Below are 23,937 nucleotides of genomic sequence, written 5' to 3' on the forward strand. Positions count from 1 at the left end.
ACCACATGGGTTCTTTGTGATCTAAATGGAATTTTGACACACTTGCTGCTTGTAAATTGGTTGGTGGAGACTCAAGAGAGAGACAGAGAGAGATTTGCTAAAGGCCACCTAATTAATATATTTAGTCTAAGAATTTCCTAAGTCAGCATCTTTCAAGCATTAGCAGCTCAAGAAAATAGGACACACGACAAAAATTATGCAGCTTTCATTGGTTTGGATAACATCTACAACTGAAAATGTTATGACTTGTCAGAAGACCTCAACCGAATTATTTTAATTATACTTTAGAGTGGCGTTTGACCATTTACTTCTTCGTTTTCTTAAATTACTTGGTACGTGTTTCCTCCTGTGTCTCTTTTTTCGTCAAAACTGAAATCAAGATTGCTTATGAACACTGGAACAAACAGGTAGCTGTTGAAGATGTTGACTGCGCCAAGATAATTATACCTTCACAATAGTACACTCTAGTTTAAATTGATACTCCAGAGCAATTGTAAAAGATGAGCTGGAAGGGTGAACGCGTGTTGTCAAATCCAGCCAAAGGAAAAATTCAGTTAAGCATGTAAACAAATGAATTTATAAGGAAGCATCTGTTCGTTTTGTGCTGAAGATTTTTAGAGTAATAGAAAATAGCAGAGTCTCATACATAGCTTGATGAAGTATCTGTAATTCAGTCTGCCTTTCCCTCCCAAATCATTTAAACCCAGTTATCAGTTTTGAGGTGGTGGTTTGCTAGCTCTCCCTACAATAGCCAGGCTTCTTAAGGGGAGACAGCTGACCTATTTTAGGTGGTTGTAGTAAATTTGATTTGGGAGCTTCTGTTAAAACCTTCCTGGGCTGCTTCTGCCAGTCACCTCTAAAGCATGCCGTTCTGCAGAGCACATTTCTTTTGGCCTGAAGCCCGGTTGTGGCCATAGGTTGGAAAATAGCCTTGAGTCACAGTTCTGAGGACGTATGCCTGGAATGCCGCTCAGACACCTGGGCACCCCAGTGTCAAATCTAAATGGTTGACTGCAATTCTAACAGCATGCAGGGATGGAAGAAGGCCCCAAGTCACACATTTAAATCCTCCCCCCCCACCCAAAAAAAATCTGTATTTTTAAGGACTTCCATTCCTCAAAGAGTGGGGCAACAAATGCTTTAATGTCTATCGACTGTAAGCAAAGCAGGCCTGATTGTTCAGCTCTATGATAGCTGTACATTGTCACACCTGTATGGGATAGTGAAATTCTTTGGAATGGTGGCAGAACCCTGGTTACAGGCCAGTGGTTCCAGAGGGGGGTCTCTAGCTTACAGTCCAAGGAAGAACCCAATATCTTAGAGAAAGTAAATGCTGATCGTTTTTGGAAGAGTTTCTTGTCCATCTTGTTGGGTTGACAGCAAGTGCTGCCGTTTCGGTGTGTGCAGAATGAAGATTGTTCATGTCTGCATTATGACTTCTAGTGCCAGGGGATGCGAGCCAAGTTTAGGTCCTAGTTGTGTCTTTCCTCAAGCATGTGTTTTATAGCCAATTTGGTCCAAAAATAAAAGCCCAGAAAGCCACAAACGCTACCCATGTAGAACCTTTTATTAGGACCAGTGCAGTGACACATTTGTGTCATAGGGTTGGTCCTAATAAAAGGTATTACACAGTTTTTGTTCTCGGCTTTTGGGATTTTGCCTAAAGCTAGTCGCTAGCTAAGTGATTGACTCTCGTATCTCACCAACCATCTGCAATACGGGAGATAGTAATACTAAAAAATACGGGAACTTTGATTTCTGTTAAGTGCTCAAGTAAATGGCAATTTATTTCTTTGGTTACGTGTGTCCAATTTAACCTGTCTGTTCATCTCTGCACAGGGATTTTGTACTGATGAATTCGTATCAGAGGAAAAATATAGCTTTACTTTGACCAAGGATTCCAAAAGTCACTTTCAGTGATTCTTAGAGCCACCCTATGTCACATTCCTGGAAGTGACAGAGAGGCATAGCCAATATCAACATAACAAAAAAAATATCCTGTCTCTGCTCTGGCAGCAAGCAAGTAGGATACTGGTGGGAGATTTCCTGACGTTGTGGTAGGCTTGTCAGCCCTACCTGTGTGGCACCCACCAAGCAAACAGCCAGTCATTGGAGGAAGTGGTCCTCTGGACCCTAAAGAGGTATTACTTTGGCGTTTGTGAGAAGTATACATTTATCACCCATTGCAGAAGGACGCTTGGCTTTCAGCCTCTCAGTATTTTGCTGTTCGCCCCAGCATGCCATTCTTGAGGAACTGTGACCGACAGCACTTTAAAGACAAGCCTCAAAATACTGGAATATTAGGGGACCAGGAAGTTCAGTTAACCTGGAAGTTCACTTCCTGGTTCCCTGATAATCCGACACTTTGAGGCCTGTCTTTAAAGTGCTGTCCATCACAGAAGGCATTACCTGTTCTGCCTTCACATTGTAGTCCTAGTCTAAATTGTGCCTGCTTCTGCCTGATAATTTTTTAAAATACAGACAAGCTTCAGACATGAAACTCCTGGAGTCTTCTCTGGTTTGGCCCATGAGCAAATTCCTGTACAGTAGTCGTGATTTCTTGTTAATGAAAGCGCTATCTGTTTGTGTGGTTGTTACAGCCTTTCTTCCCTCCCTTCTCCTTATTAGGCAGAGCAGGATGCAAGAAGTGAACAAGATTAAAAGTGTGAAACAAGAATGGTAAGTGCTTAAATGGCCTGGGTTGAATTGCTTTGCCTGCTTGCATCCTGTATGCATGGGTCTTGTCGTATTTATTCTGTGGAATCCTAGTACGTAAAAATGTAGCTAGCCATCCTTATCCTTATCCATGGTTCCTCTATATATTTGTGAAACAGCCTGTGGGGTGGAAGTATCTGGCTGTCCAAGTTGGAATAGGGCTAATTAGGGTGCAGCCAGCAAAGAGTCCCTGAGCATAATACAGATATCTTCTTGGCAGCACTAGAAAGGAAAGGGTAATCTTCTCACTAACTGCTTTGATAGTAAACTGTAGGCCTCAACCAATCGCTAAGGAGTATCCATGGAATCTTCTAGATCAGAGTGAATTCCTTCCACTGCACCAGATCCACGGCTGAACTACATGAGCCTAATTAAGTCTTGATGGAAGGCCTAGATGAATATCTGCTAGCCTGTGGTTGAACTAACACCTGCAGTAAATCAGATAACTGCACAAAATAGTCAAGTTAAATCAGAGAACTGTAGTTTTTCAGATGGAACAGACTAGAAGACTCTTCTGAGATCATCTCTGACATGTGCTTGGAGTATTTGAGTAGGATCTAGGAAACCCAGGGGGAACCTTGAAGTGAAGTGAGTCCTCTCTAGAAGTAACTGAAAACTCTGTGGTTTCTGGCAATTCCTAGACAAGCTTGAAGGCAGTTCTGGGGTTTTCCTGGAAGGGACACCGTTCTGTTACCAACAGCTGCTTCCTGTGTCCCCAACTTGCCCCCAGTCTCCCGCTGGTTGTCTGGCCCTGTTTGTGCAACCGTGGGCCAGTTACTCTCTCTCTCTCTCTCTGATCTGAACCTACTTCACAGGCTTGTCTTGAGGATAAAACAGGAGAGGCTGATGTAAGCCACTTTAGGTCCCCATTGGCCAGAAAAGTGGGAGATATATATATATATATATATATATATATATATATATATATATATATATATATATATATATATATATATATATATATATATATATATATATATATATATATATATATATATATATGTATATATATGTATATATATGTATATATATGTATATGTATGTATATGTATATATATGTATATATATGTATATATGTAAATAAGTTGGCCACCCCAACAGCACTTGGCTGCATTAAGACCCATAGAGCTGTTGGGGGGAAGTTAGAACACCAGGCATTCTCTGGGCCGAGAGATCCCCCTCCCTCAAGAGAGAGGTACCCCTGAAACCCGTCCCCCACCTCATCGGGGAAACTCCTCTGATCCTATTCTGGAAAATTTCAGAGGTTTGCAGTGGGAAAGCTGGGGAATGGATGTGAGCTTGCTCAAGTAAATGTTTAGTGGAGCCCTTAATTTTTTCAGCTTTGGAAAAAAAATTATATATTGTCTTACATTGCATGTCTTTATGCATAAACCGAGACCTTCCCAAACAGGGCAGATAATCACGGTATTGTGCTTTATTTAAAGTTGTTATTACAGTCAGCACATATGATGCTTAATGATGCTGAGTGAAGAACTTAATAGGGTGCTTTAAGATATCCCTGCATGAAATTGCAGGAGAGTAAAAGAGCACTGTTTCTTCCCTCCTCCTTTCCCTAGAAATGTTTCTTGGGTTTAAGCGGCAGTGAAGCCAACTGCTTGTTGTGCGTGTTCCAACAGTTGAGTAGGAAGGTGGTGGAGATGGTGTGCACATCCCCTGACATTGGTTTTTCTCCCCCCCCCCTATTAATCTCCTTTAAGCAGTTTAAGGGAGGGGCTGGTAAAAGCTTGATAAGAAGTATTAGGCTAAGGTAAATCCTGTTTTCCTGATGCATACCTCCAAAACAGCTGTTTAAATTGCAAATAGGGCTGCCTCTTTAATAGCATGAATGGCTAGCATGAATGGCAAAAATTGGGGGAGAGGAAATAAATGCTCCCCCCCATTTATATAATTTAGAAGGAGAATACCTGGTTTTATGTACCTTGCTTTTTACTACCCGAAGGACTCTCAGAGTGACTTATGATTGCCTACCCTTCCTTTCCCCACAAGAGATACCCTGTGAGGTAGGTAAGGCTGAGGGAGCTCTGAGAGAACTGTGACTGGCCCAAGGTCACCTATTAGACCTTGTGAGTTTCAAAGTGGCTTACAATCGCTTTCCCTTCCTCTCCCCACAACAGACAGTAAGGTAGGGGAGACTGAGAAAACTGATTGAGCGAAGGTTGCCCAGCTGGCTGCTTGTAGAGGAGTGAGGAATCAAGCCCAGTTCTCCAGATTAGAGGTTGCTGTTCTTAACCATTACCCCAAGGTGGTTCTCAGTTTAAACTGAGAAGTGGTAACTCTTACCAGGGTAAACAGCTGTTTTGAAGGTATTGAGAGTAGATCTCTCTCCAAGCCCACCACCACCAGAGTTTTCTGTATAAACTCTGAAGGAGACAGCCATTCTGAGCCATTTAAAGAAAATTGGGATGTTGTTTTTAGAAAACGGGAATCAAAGGATGCATGTATAAAAGGTATAATACTTTGGCCATGATTTCCACCTAATGATAGACTGGGGGAGAAGGCTATGTATGTTTCCCATCATCCCAGTAAAACCGTAACCAGATCATCCATTGACAAGGATATGCAGAGACATTTCCCAAATCACTTAATCTCTACTTGCCCCCGCCTCCATGATTCCTTACAGGTTACATTTCCTCTTAACAGGAAGCTTCATAATGAGTACCTGTTATAAAGGCAGTACATGCGACAAGATATCATAGTCCCTCTGGATACTGCATTGGTCAGACCAAACCTGGAGTATTGTGTGCAGGTATGGAGGCCTCAAATCTTAACACAGACCGCGGCACCGTGGGCGCCGCGGACTAAATAAAGCCGCAAGGGCTTAGTGGGAGGAGTTAGGGCGGGCTCTGTCCGGGATGAGGAAGGGTGCCGATTGGCCCCTTCCTCCGGACAGACCATCGGCCGGGCCAATTCCCGCCCTGCTGACAAGGGAGTTTCGTGCGGCTCGCAGTTGCTCCCTTGCCGGCGGCCTGACGCATCAGGAGGCGCAAAGTCTCCCTTACCTAGCGACCATTGTATTTTTCTTACAGCGGGCTTGATTACTAGTAAAAAATAATGTGGACAAAATTGAGAGGGTGTAGAGGAGAGTGATGAGGCCTGGGGACCAAGCCCTATGAGGAAAGGCTGAGGGACTTGGGAAGGTTCAGCCTGGAAATGAGAAATCTGAGGGGGAACATGATTGCTGTCTTGAAGTATTTGAAAGGTTGTCACTTGCAGAAGGGCAAGGAGTGCTTCCTGTTGGCAGCAGAGGATAGGACCCACAGTAATGGGTTTAAGCTATGTATAGAATGGTATCGGCTAGACATCAGGAAACAAATTTTCACAGAGTAGTTCAGCAGTGGAATTGGCTGCCTAAGAATGTGGTGAGCTTCCCCCTCAGTGGCAGTCTTCAAGCAGTGGCTGGACAGATACTTATCCTGGATGCTTGAGGGTGATCCTGCATTAAACAGGGGGTTGGCCTAGGTGGCCTGTATGGCCTCTTCCAACTCTATGGTTCTATGATTCCTTGACTGTCCACAGCCCAGGGCAGAGTCTGCACTTACTTTTTTTATTCCATTGTCAATCCTGTTGAATTCAGATCGCTTTGAACTCGATTCTTCCTTCCCCCCCCCTCACCATTGAAACAGGAAAGTCTTCTGCACGTGGTTAGGGAGACTCAGAAGGGGGGGAGGCAAATGGAGACTCTTTCTTTGTTTTCTTGAAGGGGGGGGAGAAGATCCAAGAAGTCAGAGGAGGGAGGGAAAAATCCTTTCTTTTCTTGAAGGGGGGGGGGGAGCGAAGAAGGCACACAAAAAAATCCGACAGAAGTTGAGAGAAATTAGGAGCTTCTCCTTTGAGGCAGGTTTGTCACATGACCACCTGTAGCCAATCACGGGTCCTCTACCACGGAGGAGAGCCCAGATTCAAAACAATGCGATTTTCTGAATATATTCAGGCTTAAAAGCAGTCTGAGATATGGCACAGTAAAGGTAGGGTCACTCCGGATCAATCCTTCTTGCTGCAGAAGGAAAATTTAAATCGCCCAAAATGCAAATGGAAATCGCATTCTGTGTAGAGGGCAGGGACTGAATCGACCTGGGGTTGGAATAAAAGCCCCGTGCAGTTTACACCCTGGTTGGGATTTCTACATATTCAGAGGGCTCCCCAGGTATATGGGGGGAAAAATTGTAAAAGAACAAACATATCTCAAAGCAGCCTGAGGAGGACAGAAGGCCAACTAGTTTCCCTCAGCGTGTTGAAAGCCAGATGAGCTGGCTAAGGAGGAAGTTGTCTTGCTGCGGGTGGGCAGGCGGGAGGAAGATGCTGTGGAAAGGGAGATCCAGGTCTGGGCCTATAGTGCTGCCTAACTTTTTATCCTCCCCTCCTCTGTGCGATTCCCCTCAGCCCCTAGCTTCTCATTCCTTTGAAGAGTAAGCTGATACCATCCTCTTAATTATACAGCCCACAACCTTCCATGTAAGATCAAGCTCTTCATACCTTATATACGTTATTTGGTTGCCCTCTTCAGGGTTTGAAAGCCAGCTCCGTTGGAGAGGATCCAAGCTGCTTTCCAGTGCCAGATACTTTGGCTTGGGCTGTTAGAGTTATTTAAGGACTGAAATCCTCTTTCACGCTTTATTTGATTTGTGATAGCTTAGTAAGCAGAGTTAAGAACAAGGGACGCAAACGCTTTTCTGGCACGCTTGACGGCCGTTCATAACAAGAACGGCTGGTTCAGATTTAATGGAGATGACTAGCCATTAGTCACGTAGCTCTGTTCAAACAGCGGGTTCCACAAGCATCTTTAGAGCGGGTTTCCGTTGTCATTCTACAGGCTTTGCAAGCCGAGGACTCGGGACCAAATTCTGAATGGCGCGGAGCAAAAAGGTTGCGATATTTTTGTCAATAGCCTTTTCGAAGAAGCTCGGGCAGTTGGAGCTGGGTGCACCGGAGAGGCAAGAGTGAAACATCAAGTAAGTGGGTTTAGTTTTGTAAGATGTACTCACAAATTTCTTTCAGGAAAAGCAAAGGATGCTGATGCGTCAGATAAATGTTGCAGGTGATTTGGCGTAATATCTAGTGGTGCCATTTGTATTGGCCTAAAGGCAAGCCTCTTGTGGCGCAGAGTGGTAAGGCAGCCGTCTGGAAGCTTTGCCTATGAGGCTGGGAGTTCAATCCCAGCAGCCGGTTCAAGGTTGACTCAGCCTTCCATCCTTCCGAGGTCGGTAAAATGAGTACCCAGCTTGCTGGGGGGTAAACGGTAATGACTGGGGAAGGCACTGGCAAACCTGCCATGAGTCTGAGTATTGAGTCTGCCATGGAAACGCTAGAGGGCGTCATCCCAAGGGTCAGACATGACCCGGTGCTTGCACAGGGGATTCCTTTACCTTTTTAAAGGCAAGCTACAGATCTGCCAGTCTTGTGGGTTTTGCAGGCAAACATCCAAAGAAGTTCATGTCCCCCTGGCCTTTGCATTGGGGATTAATATGGTTTTTCATTGTTGATGATCTCCGCAGTCAAGATGGTTTCCGTGTTACTTGAACATACTAAGCTGTCACTTGAACATATTAAGCTGCCGAACACTGAGTTAGACCAGGGGTAGTCAACCTGTGGCCCTCCATATGTCAATGAACTACAATTCCCATGAGGCCCTGCCAGCGTTTGCTGGCAAGGGGTCATGGGAATTGTAGTCCATGAACTTCTGGAGGACCACAGGTTGACTACCCCTGAGTTAGACCACGAGCTTAGCAAGATCAGCACCCTCTGCTGTTAACTAGCAGTGGCTCTGCAGGATCCCCGGTGAAGGTCTTTCACATCACCTACTTCCTGATCCTTTTCAGTGGAGATACTGGAGGAGAATGGACTTCTGACCTTTGTGTGTCAAGCAGATGCTGTATCACTGAGCCACGCTCCCCCTCCTACTGATAAGGATTGATTCAAACTGTACGGTCCACGCGGCTGTCGTCCCAGTAGGAGAAGTAAATACACATCAGTAGGAGAAGTAAATACACATTCGAGAGCAGTGGTTCTCAACCTGGGGGTAAGGACCCCTTTGCAGGGTCGAACGATCCTTTCATAGGGGTAGTGGCAGGCAAAGCAACTTGGCGGGGGGGGCATCCATACAACAGCCTTGTGGCGTCACTTGAGATGGAGCGTTCTTCTGTCTGGAGCAGCGGAAAAGAGCGAGATCAGCATGGTGGGACAAGAGGCAGGACTGAACTGAGAAACCCCGGAAAATAAACCAATTCATATACGATCATGAACAATGGATCTTCATGCCATTGGTCAGTTTTGTTTAATTTCTGTGACAGAACACTTGCATAATTTTATGGCTGGGGGTCACCACAACATGAGGAACTGTATTAAAGTGTTGCAGCATTAGGAAGGTTGAAAACCACTGCCCTAAACGAATATTGTCTTATGAATTCCTTGTCAGAAGCTCCTATCAGTCCTGGGCTACATGCTGAGGCCCCGAAGCTTGTGTGACTGGTGGATGCTTCGCCACTATCTCCCTCATCCTTTGCATAATGTTTTAATGGGAATTTTAATGGGGTTAGTTGCTGTGACCCGCCTCGAGCCTGTCGGGAGAGGCAGGAAATAAATCTAATAATAATAATAAATAATAATAATAATAATAATTTTTATGAATCTGTTCCTACTTCTTATGTGTGATCTCTCTTTACAGGCCGATACGACTATTAATTTATGGAAAAATGGATTCACGGTGAACGATGGTGAACTCCGAAGCTACACAGATGCGGCAAACCAGCGATTCTTGGAATCTATTAAAAAGGGGCAAGTATTCTTCGTGTACCCAAACTGATTGTGCGCATGCACCTTGCACACTGTTTTGCTTCTGTGCTCTGTGCCTCAGCTGCATTTGGCTTTTCTTGGACAAAAAATGTCTTAATGCTATGAATTAACATCACAGTTGCTTTGGTGGTATGCAGCACTGTGGGGTTTCTTTACATGTTTAAAATATTTGTGCTCTCTTTCTGCTTAGCAATGGCCTTTCCTAAAGAGCTGGCTGTGAGAGGAAAATTAAAACACAGTTTTGAGGCATAATAGCAAAAGGCATAATAATAGCAAATAAAAGCAGTAGAACTGGCCTTTTTAGATTTTATTGCATCTCCTATCCTTATTATTAATGATGTAGAATGAACACTGTTGGTGCAATATTGCTGTGCTCTGTATTCTGGGGAGTTAGAATAGTCTGCATAATTATTTTTGCTCTAAATCAGTGGTTCTCATCCTTGGGGTCCCAACCCCAAGTGGGGTTGCCTGGCCCCTTCCACAGGGTCACCAGACAGGTTGGTGGTGGTGGCGGCGGTGGCGGGCGGGGGCTGGCGGCTGCAGAGCCATGCCACTGGCTGTCTTCACACCGCCTCTAGATTGTTGTGCGCCTGCATGTTCACCTGCATGCGTGCACCGCCGGCAGGGTTGTTATGGCGGCTGAGAACCGTTACTCTAAATCAAGCTTTGGTTAGACACATCTACAGTATAGAGTGCCAGGGAGATTGTGGTTAAGCTAAGGGTTGGAGCTCAAAGGGCTTATGCCTCAAAGGAATAATTAGCAGAGCGCATTGCAAAATTTGCTAACAGTAGCCCTCTTTACATGTTGTATGTGCAGCTTGCATGTTAGAAAAACCCATGCCCTTTCAGTTTACAAACAAAGCTTGGATGGATATGGGATTGAAATCACATGTTTATCTATACATGCATTCAGTATAACATGAGATCACTCAATGCATGTTTAGAGAAAAATCAAGTATATACTGAACGTGGATTTTATGTGCGTTCACTACAACTTCTGAACAGGGCTAGTGTTGTCTGGCTAAAGACTTTTCACTCATTGCTTTTCCACTTATTGCTGCACCCCGCTAGCCTGTTCAGACAATTAGAAGAAAAGTTGGCTTTTATATGCCGCTTTTCTCTACCGGAAAGAGTCTCAAAGCGGCTTACAGTTGCCTTCCCTTTCCTCTCCCCACAACAAATACCTTTGAGGGAGGTGAGACTGAGAGAGCCCTGATATTACTGAAGAAGAAGAGTTGGTTCTTATATAAGGTAACCAGATTGTCCCACTTTTGGAGGAACATCTGGGGGCACGTGCCGTTCTATGAAAATTTTTGTTGCTCCATATAGACCAAATTTTTAATCAAGAACTCCCCTGGTCAATGGTGTGCCCCTTTACCAATGTTAAAATCTGGTCACCTTATTCTTATATGCCACTTTTCTCTACCCGAAGTAGTCTCAAAGTGCCTTACAATCGTCTTTCCTTCCCCCCCCCCAAGAGACCCTGTGAGGGAGGTGAGGCTGAGAGAGCCCTGAGATTACTGCTCCATTACAACAGCTTTATCAGTGCTGTGGCGAGCCCAGGGTCACCCAGCCCAGGGTCACCCTGTGGGGGAGGAGCAGGGAATCAAACCCGGCTCGCCAGATTAGAAGCCGCTGCTCTTAAGCACTACATCGAGCTGGCTCTTTCTTACAGTTAACTAATGACCAGTGAGCTGAAAGTGGGGCTGATCACACTGGTGCTGCAAAAGCTCTTGTAATATAGTGCATCAGAATAGGAAAACTGCACCAGGAAGAAAACAACACTTGGTTCATGAAAGCAAGTCAAGGCCACTAGATTTGGCCCAGCAGGTCAAAGCTTCAATTTCCATATACTAATTAGAGTGGGGCCGAGGTGGTGAGAAATGGCAGGCCAGGCAGAGGATAGATAGCTGTCTACCAACACTTATTCAGGAATTCTCTTTCATAAAGCAGCTTTGAAGAGAATGAAAATGTGGGGATCCTTGTCATAGGTAAAATTATTGCTGTGCATCATCCTAAATATCCAGAACACTCCTAAATATCCGCTGCCCAGAACAGTGGGCAGATGATATCCCTTCTATTCAACTTCCTAACATTCTGATACTTTTGGGTCGATGTCAGAATCCTGTTGTTTCTGCCATTATTTAGTGACGTTTATTGTAGTTAGGTATGTAGAGAGTCAGTTCTGTAGGGGTTGGGGTTAGCTTGTCTCCTTTGTTCTGTTTATGGCCCCTGATGTTCCTTCCTGAATTCCATCCCTCCCTTCCTTCCCACCCCTAACTGATCCACTTAATCCCCCGGTCATGGATTGGTTAGGGGTGAGCAGTCATGGTTCTCTCAGAGCTCTCTCAACCTCACCTACCTCACAGGTTGTCTGTTGTGGGAACAGAAAAGGTAGGTGATTGTAAGCCACTCATGAGGCCTGCTCAGTGACCTTGGGCCAGTCAGTTCTCTCAGCCACACCCACCTTACAGGGAGAGGAAGGATAGGTAATTGTAAGCCACTTTGGGACTCTTTGGGTAGTAAAAAGTGGGGTACAAAACAACAGCTCTTTTTCTTTTTTTATTATTATTATTATTTATTATACTTCTATACCGCCCTCCCCGGAGGCTCAGGGCGGTTTACATTATAACAGAGAACCATACATAAAACAGTCTGTAGAACATGTACATCGATAACCAACAATTGCAACCAAACACAACACAGTATAACAGTAAACAATCGTAATACAAACAGGTCCAGGGCTTGTTGATGGGATTCTGAGAGGGGTGGCTTATTGATTGAATTCTGAGGGGTGGGGGCGGGGGAGCAGGGGCCCTTGGTCGCTGTAGATTACGTCTGGTCTCTGCCAAATGCCTGGTGGAGGAGCTCCTTTTTGCAGGCCCTGCGGAACTGTTTAAGCTCCGTCAGGGCCCTGATCTCCTCTGGGAGCTCGTTCCACCAGGTAGGGGCCAGAACAGAGAATGCTCTGGCCCTGGTCGAAACCAGACGGACTTCTTTGTGCCAGAAATCTGCAACATCTGACTGTGTATATATTGGTGTGCTGGCAGCCAAATGTGACGCAGGGAGACAGCAGTGGTTTCCTTGGCCAGAAATCTTGGGAGTGCCTTGGAGGATGGTCTCAGTGTGTGTTAGAGTTGTCTAGCCTTGACCGAAGGTGTATTTGCAGTACGTACCTTGTTTTTGAGAGGAGGGCTTTGTTTTTGGCAATTCTGCCTTTGCTTAATTAGAAACGAAAGCCTCCCATTGTGCTTGTACTCTGGCTTTAATTATGATATGGGAACAGCACGTCCTTTAACTGAGTTTATGAATGTCATCTCGTCTCGAAATCTGAAACACCCATCCTGTTTCCATCTGCGCAGTAACTTATTTCCCTCCTAATTTTGTTTTCAAAGAGAGCTGCCTTTTGAGCTGCAGAAAATCTTTGATAAAGAAGAAGTGGATGTGAAAGTGCACGATAAGAAGGATGAGGTATATATGCTGAAGAAGCCAGTATTTCACGCTTTCACTGGACAAGGATACAGGTTAGGAAGGTGAGCACTGCAGTCCCTCTGATTAAACAGAATACAAGATCAGCCTTGCTGGATCTAGTCCAGCATCTTGTCTTATAATGTGGCCAACCATTTCCTCTGGAGGTCCAAAAACAGGGTATAGAGGTCAAGGCCTTCTCCTGGTGTTGCCTCCTGCTCTGGGATTCAGAGGTTTACTGCCTCTGAACATGGAGGTTCTCTTTCGTCACCATGGCTAGTAGTCACCACTGATAGTAGGAGAGGTTTGGCGAAAGAATGTATCTTTTTTCTTACTTGAGTTGGCTTTGTAGCTCTATCTTGCCAATGCAGATTCTGATTGTAGCATGGGCAGGAGATAATTATTCATTAATTATTCATTATTCATTGATTCATTAATTATCCTGGCCTACTGCTGTACTACTGTGGCAGCCAGGATAGTTGGAAGCCCTTTTACATTTGGAATGATATTAGCCCAAGTCGTTAAACCTTTCCACTTAAGTTCTCAAAAGAATATGCAAGATCCCCTGCCTAATTTTCTAACTCTGGGGAGAGAATACTTGCTATTGGTGATATGGTGAGCCATTGTTCCTAAGCAAAATAGAATAATTCCTTAATACCAAGATGGAGCAGGTGGTTTATCCAGCAACTAAACAGGGCCACCCATAGACAAGTTATACACTTGTGGTACCCCCAGGCTTGTAGAAAAAGACCAGTTGTAGACTATTGCTTGGTATGCAAAAGTTCCAGGTCAATCCCTTGCACCTCCAGTTAAAAGGATCAGGTAGTAAATGATATGAAAACCTTACCTGAGACGATTTGTCTATCTGGAGCAGCGGAAAAGAGTGAGATCGGCAAGATGGGAGAGCCGCTGCCAGTCAGTATAGAAAATACTCACTTTTTTCTATAAAGATGTCTTCTTTTTAGAAGACATGTCATCTTTTCTGTTTGGTGTCCATCCTCTTTGGGGCTCTTTTGAAAAATGTCTTTTGGGGAACTGGAAAGTAATAGTCCTCATTAGTAGCAATTATCACAGTTTAAATGGTTATGGGTATTTAAAATTAGATTTCTCATTTCTCTGCCCTGCTGGATTGCCCTGCTGAGTGAAATCAAGGCCCTGCAGGATTTAAAACAGTTCCATGGGGCCGGTAAGACAGAGCTGTTCCACCAGGCCTATGGCTGAGGCCCACAGAACACCAACAACTGGCCTTCCTACATACATACGTATGTATGTATGTTCATACATCCAGATGCCATAGAATTAATGGCATGACAGTACTTCATTCCCCCTCCCACCAGAGAGAAGGTGGTGAGCGCTTGGTTTTTAATATAAATTGGTTTTAATAAATAATATTTAAATGTTAACCAAATTGTACTTGACATGTTATAAGCTGCCCTGAGTCCCCGGGGAAGGGCAGCATAGAAATTTGAAAAATTAACAAATAGCAGTCACTTGTTTTAAACAGCCAATCAGGAAATGGGCCCTCGTTTTTGCTTTTCAAAATGTAACCCTAGGATAGCGGTTCTCAACCTTCCTGATGCCATGACCCTTTAATACAGTTCCTCATGTCGTAGTGACCCCCAACCATAAAATTATGCAAGCGTTCTTCCACAGAAATTAAATTGAAACTAACCAATGGTGTGAAGATCCATTGCTCATGATTCTATAGAAACTGGGTTTTTTTTCCGGGGGTTCTCAGTTCAGTTCTGCCTCTTGTCCCATCTTGCCGATCTCACTCTTTTCCGCTGCTCCAGATAGACAAATGCTCTGTCTCAAGCGGCTGCAGGAGGAGCGGCAACAATTGCGGTGGTCACCCAGCCAAGCTGCCTGCCCTGCCCACGACCCCTGTGAAAGGGTTGTTTGACCCCCAAAGGGGTCCTGACCTCCAGGACCCCCTAGGACAAGGCAGCTTCATGTTGTCATTTAAAAAATGTTATTGGGGCATGTAGCACCAGTCTCTGGTTCTGATCCTCCTTATGTGTGCTTCTCTTATACTCGTGCCTGCCCTTGTGCTTCCAAAAGGGGTACTCGCTAAATGTGAAGATCATAAATTGAATCTGAGGCTACACACTGTTCGTTACACACTGTCCGCATCATGTCAAAACCAGCACAAATGATTGCAGTGTGCTAAAAGTTAGGAATGAAAAAATTTCTGACACTGCCACTAGACTGGAAAACTCTCAAGAACAGCCATCCCTTTAACATTTTCTTCCTGCAATTTTTCCAATTTCTTGCTTTATTTGCTTTGTGAAACATTTTCTAACAAAATCAATGACTTCTAATTTCCCCCCTTTAAGCATCCCAAGACTTAGATTGCTTCCTGTTACCTGCTGCTGAGATCTCAGTCTTTTATAATTAATAAACATAAGCAAGCAGGGCGAAGGCTATTCCATAATCTATCAAGCTGTAATAGAATTTAGAGCCATAACCTTAGGAGTATTTTTGATTCCTCAGAAAATGGTGAGAGGGCAGGCTGTTGATTTGTTTGCATGTGATATTTTTTTCTTTTTAAAAAAATTCAGTGCCACGCCAAGAATAATTTCTAAAGCAAAGCAAGGTGTTGAAGAAACTGAAAAAACAAGACCTACAGTGGTGCTAAATACTTCAGAACCCATCACCAGTGTCCAGATCTGGTTAGCAGACGGAACAAGAATAGTACAAAAATTTAATGTTACGCACAGGTAAGAACAGATCCTATTTGTGCATTCTTTCAATAATATAAACTAGTAATAATAGAAGATAATAGATTCAGGCTTGTAGCCATGTTGGTCTGAAGCGGGAGAGCAAAGCTCGACACCGGACTCAAAGTTCGATTCACATACTTGTAGTAAATGTCTCAGACTCCAGTCCCAAGCACCTTAAACGCACCAATCAGTTTTTTTTATTAGTCTCAGCTTCCGTTAGATGTTCTTAAAATGTGAGATCTAAAATAAGAAATTTTTTCACAATAGAAAAAAAAATTGGTTCCTGAGTTTTCGGTCTCAGAGCATTCTCTGTTCTGGCCCCCACCTGGTGGAATGTGCTCCCAGAGGAGATAAGGGCCCTGATGGAGCTTAAACAGTTCCGCAGGGCCTGCAAAAAGGAGCTCTTCCGCCAGGCATTTGATTGAGACTAGGCACAACCAACAGTGACTGAAGAGCCTCTGCTCCCCACCCTCCACCAGAGTGCTCTAGACCTGTTTGCACTGTTGCATTGTTTACACTGTTTATATCAGCTGTCCCCAACTCCCAGTCCGGGGACCGGGACCGGTCTGCAGACCGGTACCAGTCCATAGATCAGTTAGTACCGGGCCGTGGCTCCTCCTTGTCCTCCTCCTTGGCTGCTGCCTTGGGGGCTGCCCTGCCACTCTGCCACCAGGTCACCTGCTGCTGGCAGCGCCCCCAGTGGGCAGCAGGAAGTCAGGGACAACGGCAGGAAAGCAAGCGGAGCAGGGGCTCAGGCTGTGGCGGCGACATCCCTGGGCAAAAGACTATCCCCCCCCCCCCCCCCCCGGGCCTTAGTAAAATTGTCAAGCATTGACTGGTTCCTGGTTATAAAAAGGTTGAGGATCACTGGTTTATATTGTTACAACTATCAGTTATTAATATTGTTGTATGGTTATTCATATGTTATAGATTGTTCCGTGTATTGTTCATATGTTCCATGTAAATCGCCCTGAGCTCCTGGGGAGGGCTGTGTAAAGGTAAAGGTATCCCCTGTGCAAGCACTGAGTCATGTCTGACCCTTGGGGTGAGGCCCTCTAGCATTTTCTTGGCAGACTCAGTATGGGGTGTTTTGCCATTCCTTTCCCCAGTCATTACCGTTTTATTCCCCAGCAAGCTGGGTACTCAATTTACCGACCTCGGAAGGATGGAAGTCTGAGTCAACCTTGAGCCGGCTGCTGGGATCGAACTACCAGCCCCATGGGCAGAGCTTCAGACAGCATGTTGGCTGCTTTACCACCCTGCAGCTTTACCACAAAAAGCTCTAGGAGGGTGGTATACAAATAAATAAATACATACGTACGTATGTACGTACGTACATACATAATATTAATTTTGTGCTTCACAAGAAGACATACTGGGTCTCATCTGTCAATCTAGAATCAGTATTATTGGAACAGGAATCTTAGTGCCACTTGTCTAAGTCCCAGACTTGACAATTTTAGAAATGTGAGATGCATTTTAATTTTGTGATTTTTGTTTTGTCCAATTCTGAGAAGTCAGAATCAGTTATGCAGTGAATTGTGTTAATGTTGTTGCTATTATTGTTTGATGCAATTATTAAATTTATGTTGTTTCTATTATATGGCTTTTGTTTTCCCAGTAAACTGCCCTGAGCTGCAAGGGAAGGCAGTGTATAAATGTAATCAATCAATCATTCAGTTTAGTCCCATTGCAGTTGTATAGTGTTAAACATTTGAGTCTAATTGGCGTTATCAATGATTATGACCTTCTCCTGGTCTTTTATTTACTTGATGTGTTTGGACAGTGCCTTCCCGTGGAGACGTTCAAAGTGATTCACAAACCAAACACATGAAATACAAAAACACTAAAGAGTAGAAATGGGCTCCTAACATTGGTTTTCTCTTCAGGGGTTGATGAAACACATTCCCCAGCCCGGGTATCACCTTCCCGTCCAGGTGCACAGGTCTGTCAGTAGCCCTGGGGAAGGTGGCTTCTGAAGAGACTACCAACAGTAATGTGGTTTTCCTTAGGCTGTTGGTAGTCCCTTCAGGAAGTGATGACATGGACTTCTGAGCCTGGTGTGGTGTCTTCCTTTGTAGTCCTGGCGCATAGAACTTTAATCAGCTAACCCAGCTGGTTTCTCTCACACTGTGCCTTACATTGAGAAGTTGTAGTAAGTGAGAACTTGGCCTTACATGCTTTCAGGACTGATATCATGCCTTATTAATTATTAGTTCTATTGTTTAGTTCAGTTTAATATAATAATTAGGGGGCCTGAATGCAATGGGCACTAGATTAGGGGGAAGGAGTGGAAGAACTCTGTGGATGGCCTCCCCTTCCCCCCAGGAGTTGGAAAGGCTGCAGGCAGCTGTTCGGGAACTCACCAGCAGGGATCTGCAGTCTCTGAGCCTTGGAGGGAAGTGAAAGGAGAAGGGTGGTCAGGGGTGGGGGATGCAATTGGCTGGCCACTGGACAGACAGGCAAGCTGGTTGGAGGAAGAGGCACTCAGGGGTGGGACAGCTGTCCTGAGTGGGTGTTAAACACTGAGTGGCACTTAAACCATGAGACACACTCTTCCTCCAAAGCCTTACCAGAAATATTAAGTGGTACAGATTAAAAGGTAAAGGTATGCCCTGTGCAAGCACCAAGTCATGTCTGACCCTTGGGGTGACACCCTCTAGCAATTTCTTGACAGACTCAATACAGGGTGGTTTGCCATTCCCTTCCCCAGTCATTACCGTTTAGTTCCTAAGCTCTGATGAGTGCAACATATTCTGGGCTATTCAGGCTGGTTTTGTTCAGTTTATTCTCTCTGTTCTCATCCTTCAAGAGCTTCAGGATGAAAGTAGAGGGGGATAGGCCAGAAGGCATATACCATTTGAACCAGGAGGTGTATATGGCATTGGCCTCTTTGCAGAAGCACTTGATGTACTGAAGTCCTATTGAACTCACTGGATTGAACTTCAAGGCCTGAAGAGCCTATAAACATGAATGTTTCACTTGCTTATTGTGTGAAGCAGACACCAGAAAAAAACATAAGATCTGTGAACAAAAGCAAAGATCGAATGAGGTAAAGGTTTCAAAAAATGACAGCTACTGAACCATGTAACAAGCCCCAAGTCTCCATTTAAATTAAGCACCTCATGAGAGAAAAAGATTAATTAGATTCTGAAAGGCTTAAACTAGGAAAAAAAGGACGGCAGCTTCAGTATATTTGATGCCATTTTGTACTGAAATTCCTGACTGCTTATATTTTTCCTCCACCTTAGAATAAGCCACATCAGAGACTTTGTAATAAGTCACCCAGGAGGCCATGGAAGAAGTACGTTCACGCTGACCACATCGCTTCCGTTTCGAGAATTACTGGACGAATCTCTCACGCTGGAGGAAGCCAATTTAAAAAACGCTGTTGTTGTTCAGAGACTAAAAAAGATTACGGAGCCTTTCAGGAGCCCCTCCTAGCACCGTTCGTCAGGACTTCACAAGGAGTGAGCTGCTACTGCTACAATTGAACCGTCTCAGGAGATGAAAGGGGACAAGACTCTCCCCTCCTAATCGTTTCCCAATTGAGTGAGCTTCACTTTGCTGAAAGGCTAGCTATTACTTGAGTTACATTTAAGCACCGCCAAAAAAAAAAAACCCAACAACAATAGCAATATTTAAGAATGGCGTACAACTTCTGCAGGGCTGTCTTAAACTGCACACACTGTGTGCTGTAGCAAGTTCATCCTATATTATTCTCAGATCCGTTTTCACATTAAGGGCCGAATGGAATGTAATAAGCATTTTTTAACAACATGGCCAACTGCACTTGGGTAATAATTTATAATTAAGTGCTGTCAAGCTGCAACGAACTTATGGCGACTTTTCATGGCGCTTTCCAAGGCAAGAGATGAACAGAGGTGGCTTGCCATTCCACAGCGTCCTTGGTCGTCTTCGGTGGCTTCCCACCAAAGTACTGTCCATGGCTGACTCTGCTTAGAAACTAAATCTGAGTTCAGATCAGCTGAGGCTATTTTGGGCTATTCAGGATGCTGCTGTTTTCTAAAATCGAACCCATAAGGTTTTTATTTACACATCAGGTTATTAAAAAAATTTTTTTTGCCCATCCCTTTTAGGATTTCTCCTTGCTTTTATTCTTGTCTTCTGTATCACTAAAAAGCATTTGGCTGGTTAACATTGAAGCCTAAAGGTCACCTTACAGAAGCTCTCAGGAGTATCTGAGGTCATTGTTCCAAAGTGGCTGCCTGATCTTGAGATTTTTCTGAAAACTTGTGTCTTTGCTTATTTTTTTGTGCCTTTAGGAAAAGATCCAGCCTTTTATCTTTGAATCCTAGACCGTTTTTCTAAGAGTCAACGCCCTTGATTTTAATAGCACTTGTTCCCAAGTAACTGTGCTAGGAAGAGCTAATTTAGAAGTCCAGCTTCGGGGAGTTCCTGGACCCATTCCACATGGAGAAATAACAAGCAGATCCTTAATGTTCATTTTAAGATGGACACACCTCAGTGTTTTATCTCAGAGTGCATATTTGGCTTAAGTTTCTAAAAGAAGGAGGTGGTTTGGGTATCAAATTGGGAGCCTTCATGGGAGTGGTAGGATAAAAATATAATAAATAATAATATTAACAATTCTGCTTTTGTGATAAATTTCAAATGAGCAGATATATTTGGGGACATGCAAATATGACTGTATCCAATTGAGATAAAACATTTTCTGTTGAGTCTCTCTCTCTGGACTATTTCCCACATGGGTGCTTTACTCACCCTTGTCTTCTTGGTTGCAACAATGGTTTTGGAAGCATCCACATGATGCTGTACTGTATTCATCCTGTATTCGTGTTTCCCCGGCTTTGCTGCCATCATTCCCAATTCTGGATTGATGTGATCTTTTAGGAAAGGCCATCACCGTGACTTTGCTGGCTGTGTGGATGGGAAGGTGTGTATTTTTGCAGGTTCTGTTCAGTTGGCTCCAGTTTCCTTGCTTCAGCACCAGTGGTTGTTTTTCCCCACCCTCAAAAATATATTGCTATAGCATTATAATGTTATAACAGAATATCACTAGTCCCCAGTTCTCTTTTTTAAAGTGTAAGGTGCTAGTTCATTTATTTACAGGATTATAAAGGAAAATGTTCAGCTGGTACCTTTTTTATAACTTTGCAATGAAATGACCAGAGACTTAAAAGAAAAACCCACCTGTAAACTAGTATATAGCTGCAATAGATCACTATAATGCTTTACCAGTACAGCTGTTACCAATTTTGTTTTAAGCCTGAATAAGCCCTCTTGTGTCTGAGGTGAACAACTACCATGGAGGGCTGTAGTAAGGAAAGTATAGGGAAGAGTTATGTCTGATCCTGCATTTGTAGCCACAACGTGAACTACATTTCTATGTGCAAGAGACCCAAACAGGGTTAATTTGCAGATAAAAGGGAGGTAGCATAAGATACGTACCTTTCCCTACCTACACCCTTTGAGTAGCACTCTCTGAATAGCTTCCTTGGGAAGGAAACTGGTAAATCAATGTTATTTTCTTAACTCCTACCTCTTTAGGTTGGGTGAAAGGGAGACAGTTTTCTAGCTACAATGATCTGGACTTCACATTACCTTGCTAAACTCATGCACTTTCCTATTTCTGTACAGAATGTTTCATCTTGTGTGAGCTGGCCCTTATGCATGCAGAAATGTTTGTTTTTCACAAAAGAGCAGCAAAAATATGCATGAAACTACTGAACAGCAATAGGCTGTCAAAGTTCTATATGTATACAGTGTGTATACACTGAATGATATATACATGTATACTCAACAATAATCTTTTACATTGACTATGAAGTAACCTATAATTGTATTATTTTAGAAAACAGTACTTGACTAATAATGAAACATAGAATGTATAGTTATTCAAACTACTGATGATTTCAGAAATGAGAAAACAGCGGTTTACTTTGCGTTTGGCTTTCCACAGTACCAGAAAAAGGTGTTTCTTAAAATTGCTGTTTGTCTACTTTTCCGTGGATGTCCAGAAAATAAGTGCCTGCTAATGAAGAAGTTTTGTACATGAGAAGGGTTTGCTTTTTGAAATACAAACAGATGGGATTTTTTTTTTGAAAAAAATATGTAATAACTGTAGAATTGGATCCAAAGTCATTTTCTACAAGCTGAACCAGAGGGAACAATTTCACCTGATTCACATACACACTTCAATTCACCTATCGTGTTTTGGGAAGTCCCGTATCTCCCAGAAACAGCAGGGGGCGGAAGCAGGAAATGTTCCTTTCTAGTACTGGTGGAAGTTTGTTCCTTTAGTGGAAAACCACCTTTGGATCCAACCACTCCACAAACTGCTTTTACTAGCTTGTATTTACTTAAATTGGTTTTATACCAAACAAACTTTGAGCCAGATTTTAAAATTTGCTGCGCCAGCTCAAGATTGTGTGTACAAAGTATGGTCGCACTACCAGCAAAAAAGAAAAAAGAAAAATAATCAAAATATGACAGTTCATTAAGCGATGCCAGAGACTGTTTAATCTCACATACCTGAGTATACAGCATTGTGTAGATAATCCTAGGAATGACCAGGACAAAATATGGAAACAGACATCCACTGTTTTTGGTTGTGAGGTAATTTGGGGGAATGTTATTGATCATGAAATGGCTCCTGCATGTTCTATCCTTGTGTAGCCTGGTGTTCATTAAGAGGTATGTATAGGGTTGCCAACCATGGGTTGAGAAATACCTGGTGATTTTGGGGATGGAACCTGAGGGTGAGGCTTGGGGGACTGGGATGTCAGTGAGGTATTTCCACCTTCCAAAGCAGCCATTTTCTCCGGGTGAACTGCTCTGCCCCTGGAGATCGCTTGTAATCCCAAATCTTCAGCCACCACTTGGAAGTCGGCAACCCTAAAATGGCAGCCTACACGTGCGCAAGACCACCTGTTGATTCATCTGTTTATGAAGGCCAGCTGGTTCCAGCAGACTGTACCTCAGCCTATCACCCTGTTATTTAAAACGTTACAGAAGTGTAAATAACTATTTGAAGAGGTGTGGTACAGGATCCTGTTCTGAAAGGCTGCTTGTTACTGATAGTTCTGATGTTAGAGGAACTGGTCAGAATGAATGTTGTAGTAGGTAGCTAGTTGGTATACATGAAATGTGGATGGACCGAAAGGTGTCTTGTGCGTATGCATCCCAGTCCGTTTGCTAGATTTCTATGCATTGTCTGAAGCTGTTAAGACAACCAACTTGCTAATAGGATTATCGTCATCTGTGGCCAGAACCTCACACCTAGTATCTTGCCCCATATTTGGCCAGTAGTAATACTTGCTTGAACTCAGTGTCTTAATATTGAATGCAGAAAAGTCAAAATGGTCTCACAAAAAAGATTAAGACAAACTTTTCCTGTTTAAATGTAAAGTGGAGGGCATACTTTTTAAATTTATTCATAGATTTATAAACCGCCCCTCCCAGTAAACTTTCTTGGGGCAGTTTACACACATGTGTACAGTTCAAGTATTTGAAAAGCGTGCCAGGTGAGGCTCAGGATGAGTGGTGGTCCCCCCCCCCCCCCGTCTGCTTCCTCATGTAGACATTGCCTCCCTCCTTTTCGTTTTGGAGATAACTAGTTGGTGTTCCAGCTGTACCCATTCTTAACTAATAGGCCCCAAGCTCATTTCTAACTACAGACTCCATCTGAGGATGGCTATGATTAGCAAAAAGATATTTATCTGACATCAAAGAGATGCCCTTAAACCTGCCATGACATTCAGACATTTGAAGTTTGGAGGGAGGGTTGTTCTGCTGATAGAAGTATTAGCATCATTTCAGCCTTTGTTCATGATTTTAAGCACAATTTGTGAGAGGTTTTGTTATTGCAATTTTCAGTGCAATACAGAATTGGAAAGATGAGGCACAATATAGCAAAAAAAAACGAGTTTCGTTTGTAGTAACATTTGTATTTATTGATATTTGTAGAACAAATATTATTAAAGGCATGTTTTTTTTCAGATTGGTTTTGCAGTTTCTTGCCTTCACTTTAATGCAACCTTTATTTCCAGTGCAGCTGTGAAATTTGAAAACACATTTGAAAATGTGCAGAGGGAGGAGATTCAATGTTGTCATCCCTTTATTAGGGGGGCGGGGGGGAAGCATAGCAAAACAAGCAGAGGACCTATGACTCAGTGGCAGAGTATCTGCTTTGCATACAGAAGTCTCCAAGTTCAATCCCCAACATCTCCAGTTAAGT

General features: G+C 43.5%; 1 protein-coding gene across 1 annotated transcript; it reads left to right on the plus strand.

Moving 5' to 3' along the window:
• Positions 1-23,698, plus strand: UBXN2A (UBX domain protein 2A). Its single transcript, XM_077311820.1, has 7 exons — positions 1-407; positions 2,629-2,679; positions 7,547-7,685; positions 9,398-9,511; positions 12,925-13,058; positions 15,555-15,713; positions 18,968-23,698. The coding sequence occupies exons 1-7, from the start codon at positions 388-390 to the stop codon at positions 19,158-19,160; spliced, it is 810 nt and encodes a 269-aa protein (XP_077167935.1). The 5' UTR covers positions 1-387; the 3' UTR covers positions 19,161-23,698.
• Positions 23,699-23,937: the final 239 nt, after the last annotated feature.

This window comes from Paroedura picta, chromosome 1 (genome assembly GCF_049243985.1).
Source record: "Paroedura picta isolate Pp20150507F chromosome 1, Ppicta_v3.0, whole genome shotgun sequence".
NCBI classification, from domain to species: Eukaryota; Metazoa; Chordata; class Lepidosauria; order Squamata; family Gekkonidae; genus Paroedura; species Paroedura picta.

Bases quoted from the DNA above. Each gene is read 5' to 3' on its own strand.
- UBXN2A (XM_077311820.1), top strand. From the start codon at position 388: ATGAACACTGGAACAAACAG. The intron at 408-2,628 runs GTAGCTGTTGAA...TCTCCTTATTAG, and splicing joins ATGAACACTGGAACAAACAG to GCAGAGCAGGATGCAAGAAG. The intron at 13,059-15,554 runs GTGAGCACTGCA...AAAAAAATTCAG, and splicing joins CAAGGATACAGGTTAGGAAG to TGCCACGCCAAGAATAATTT.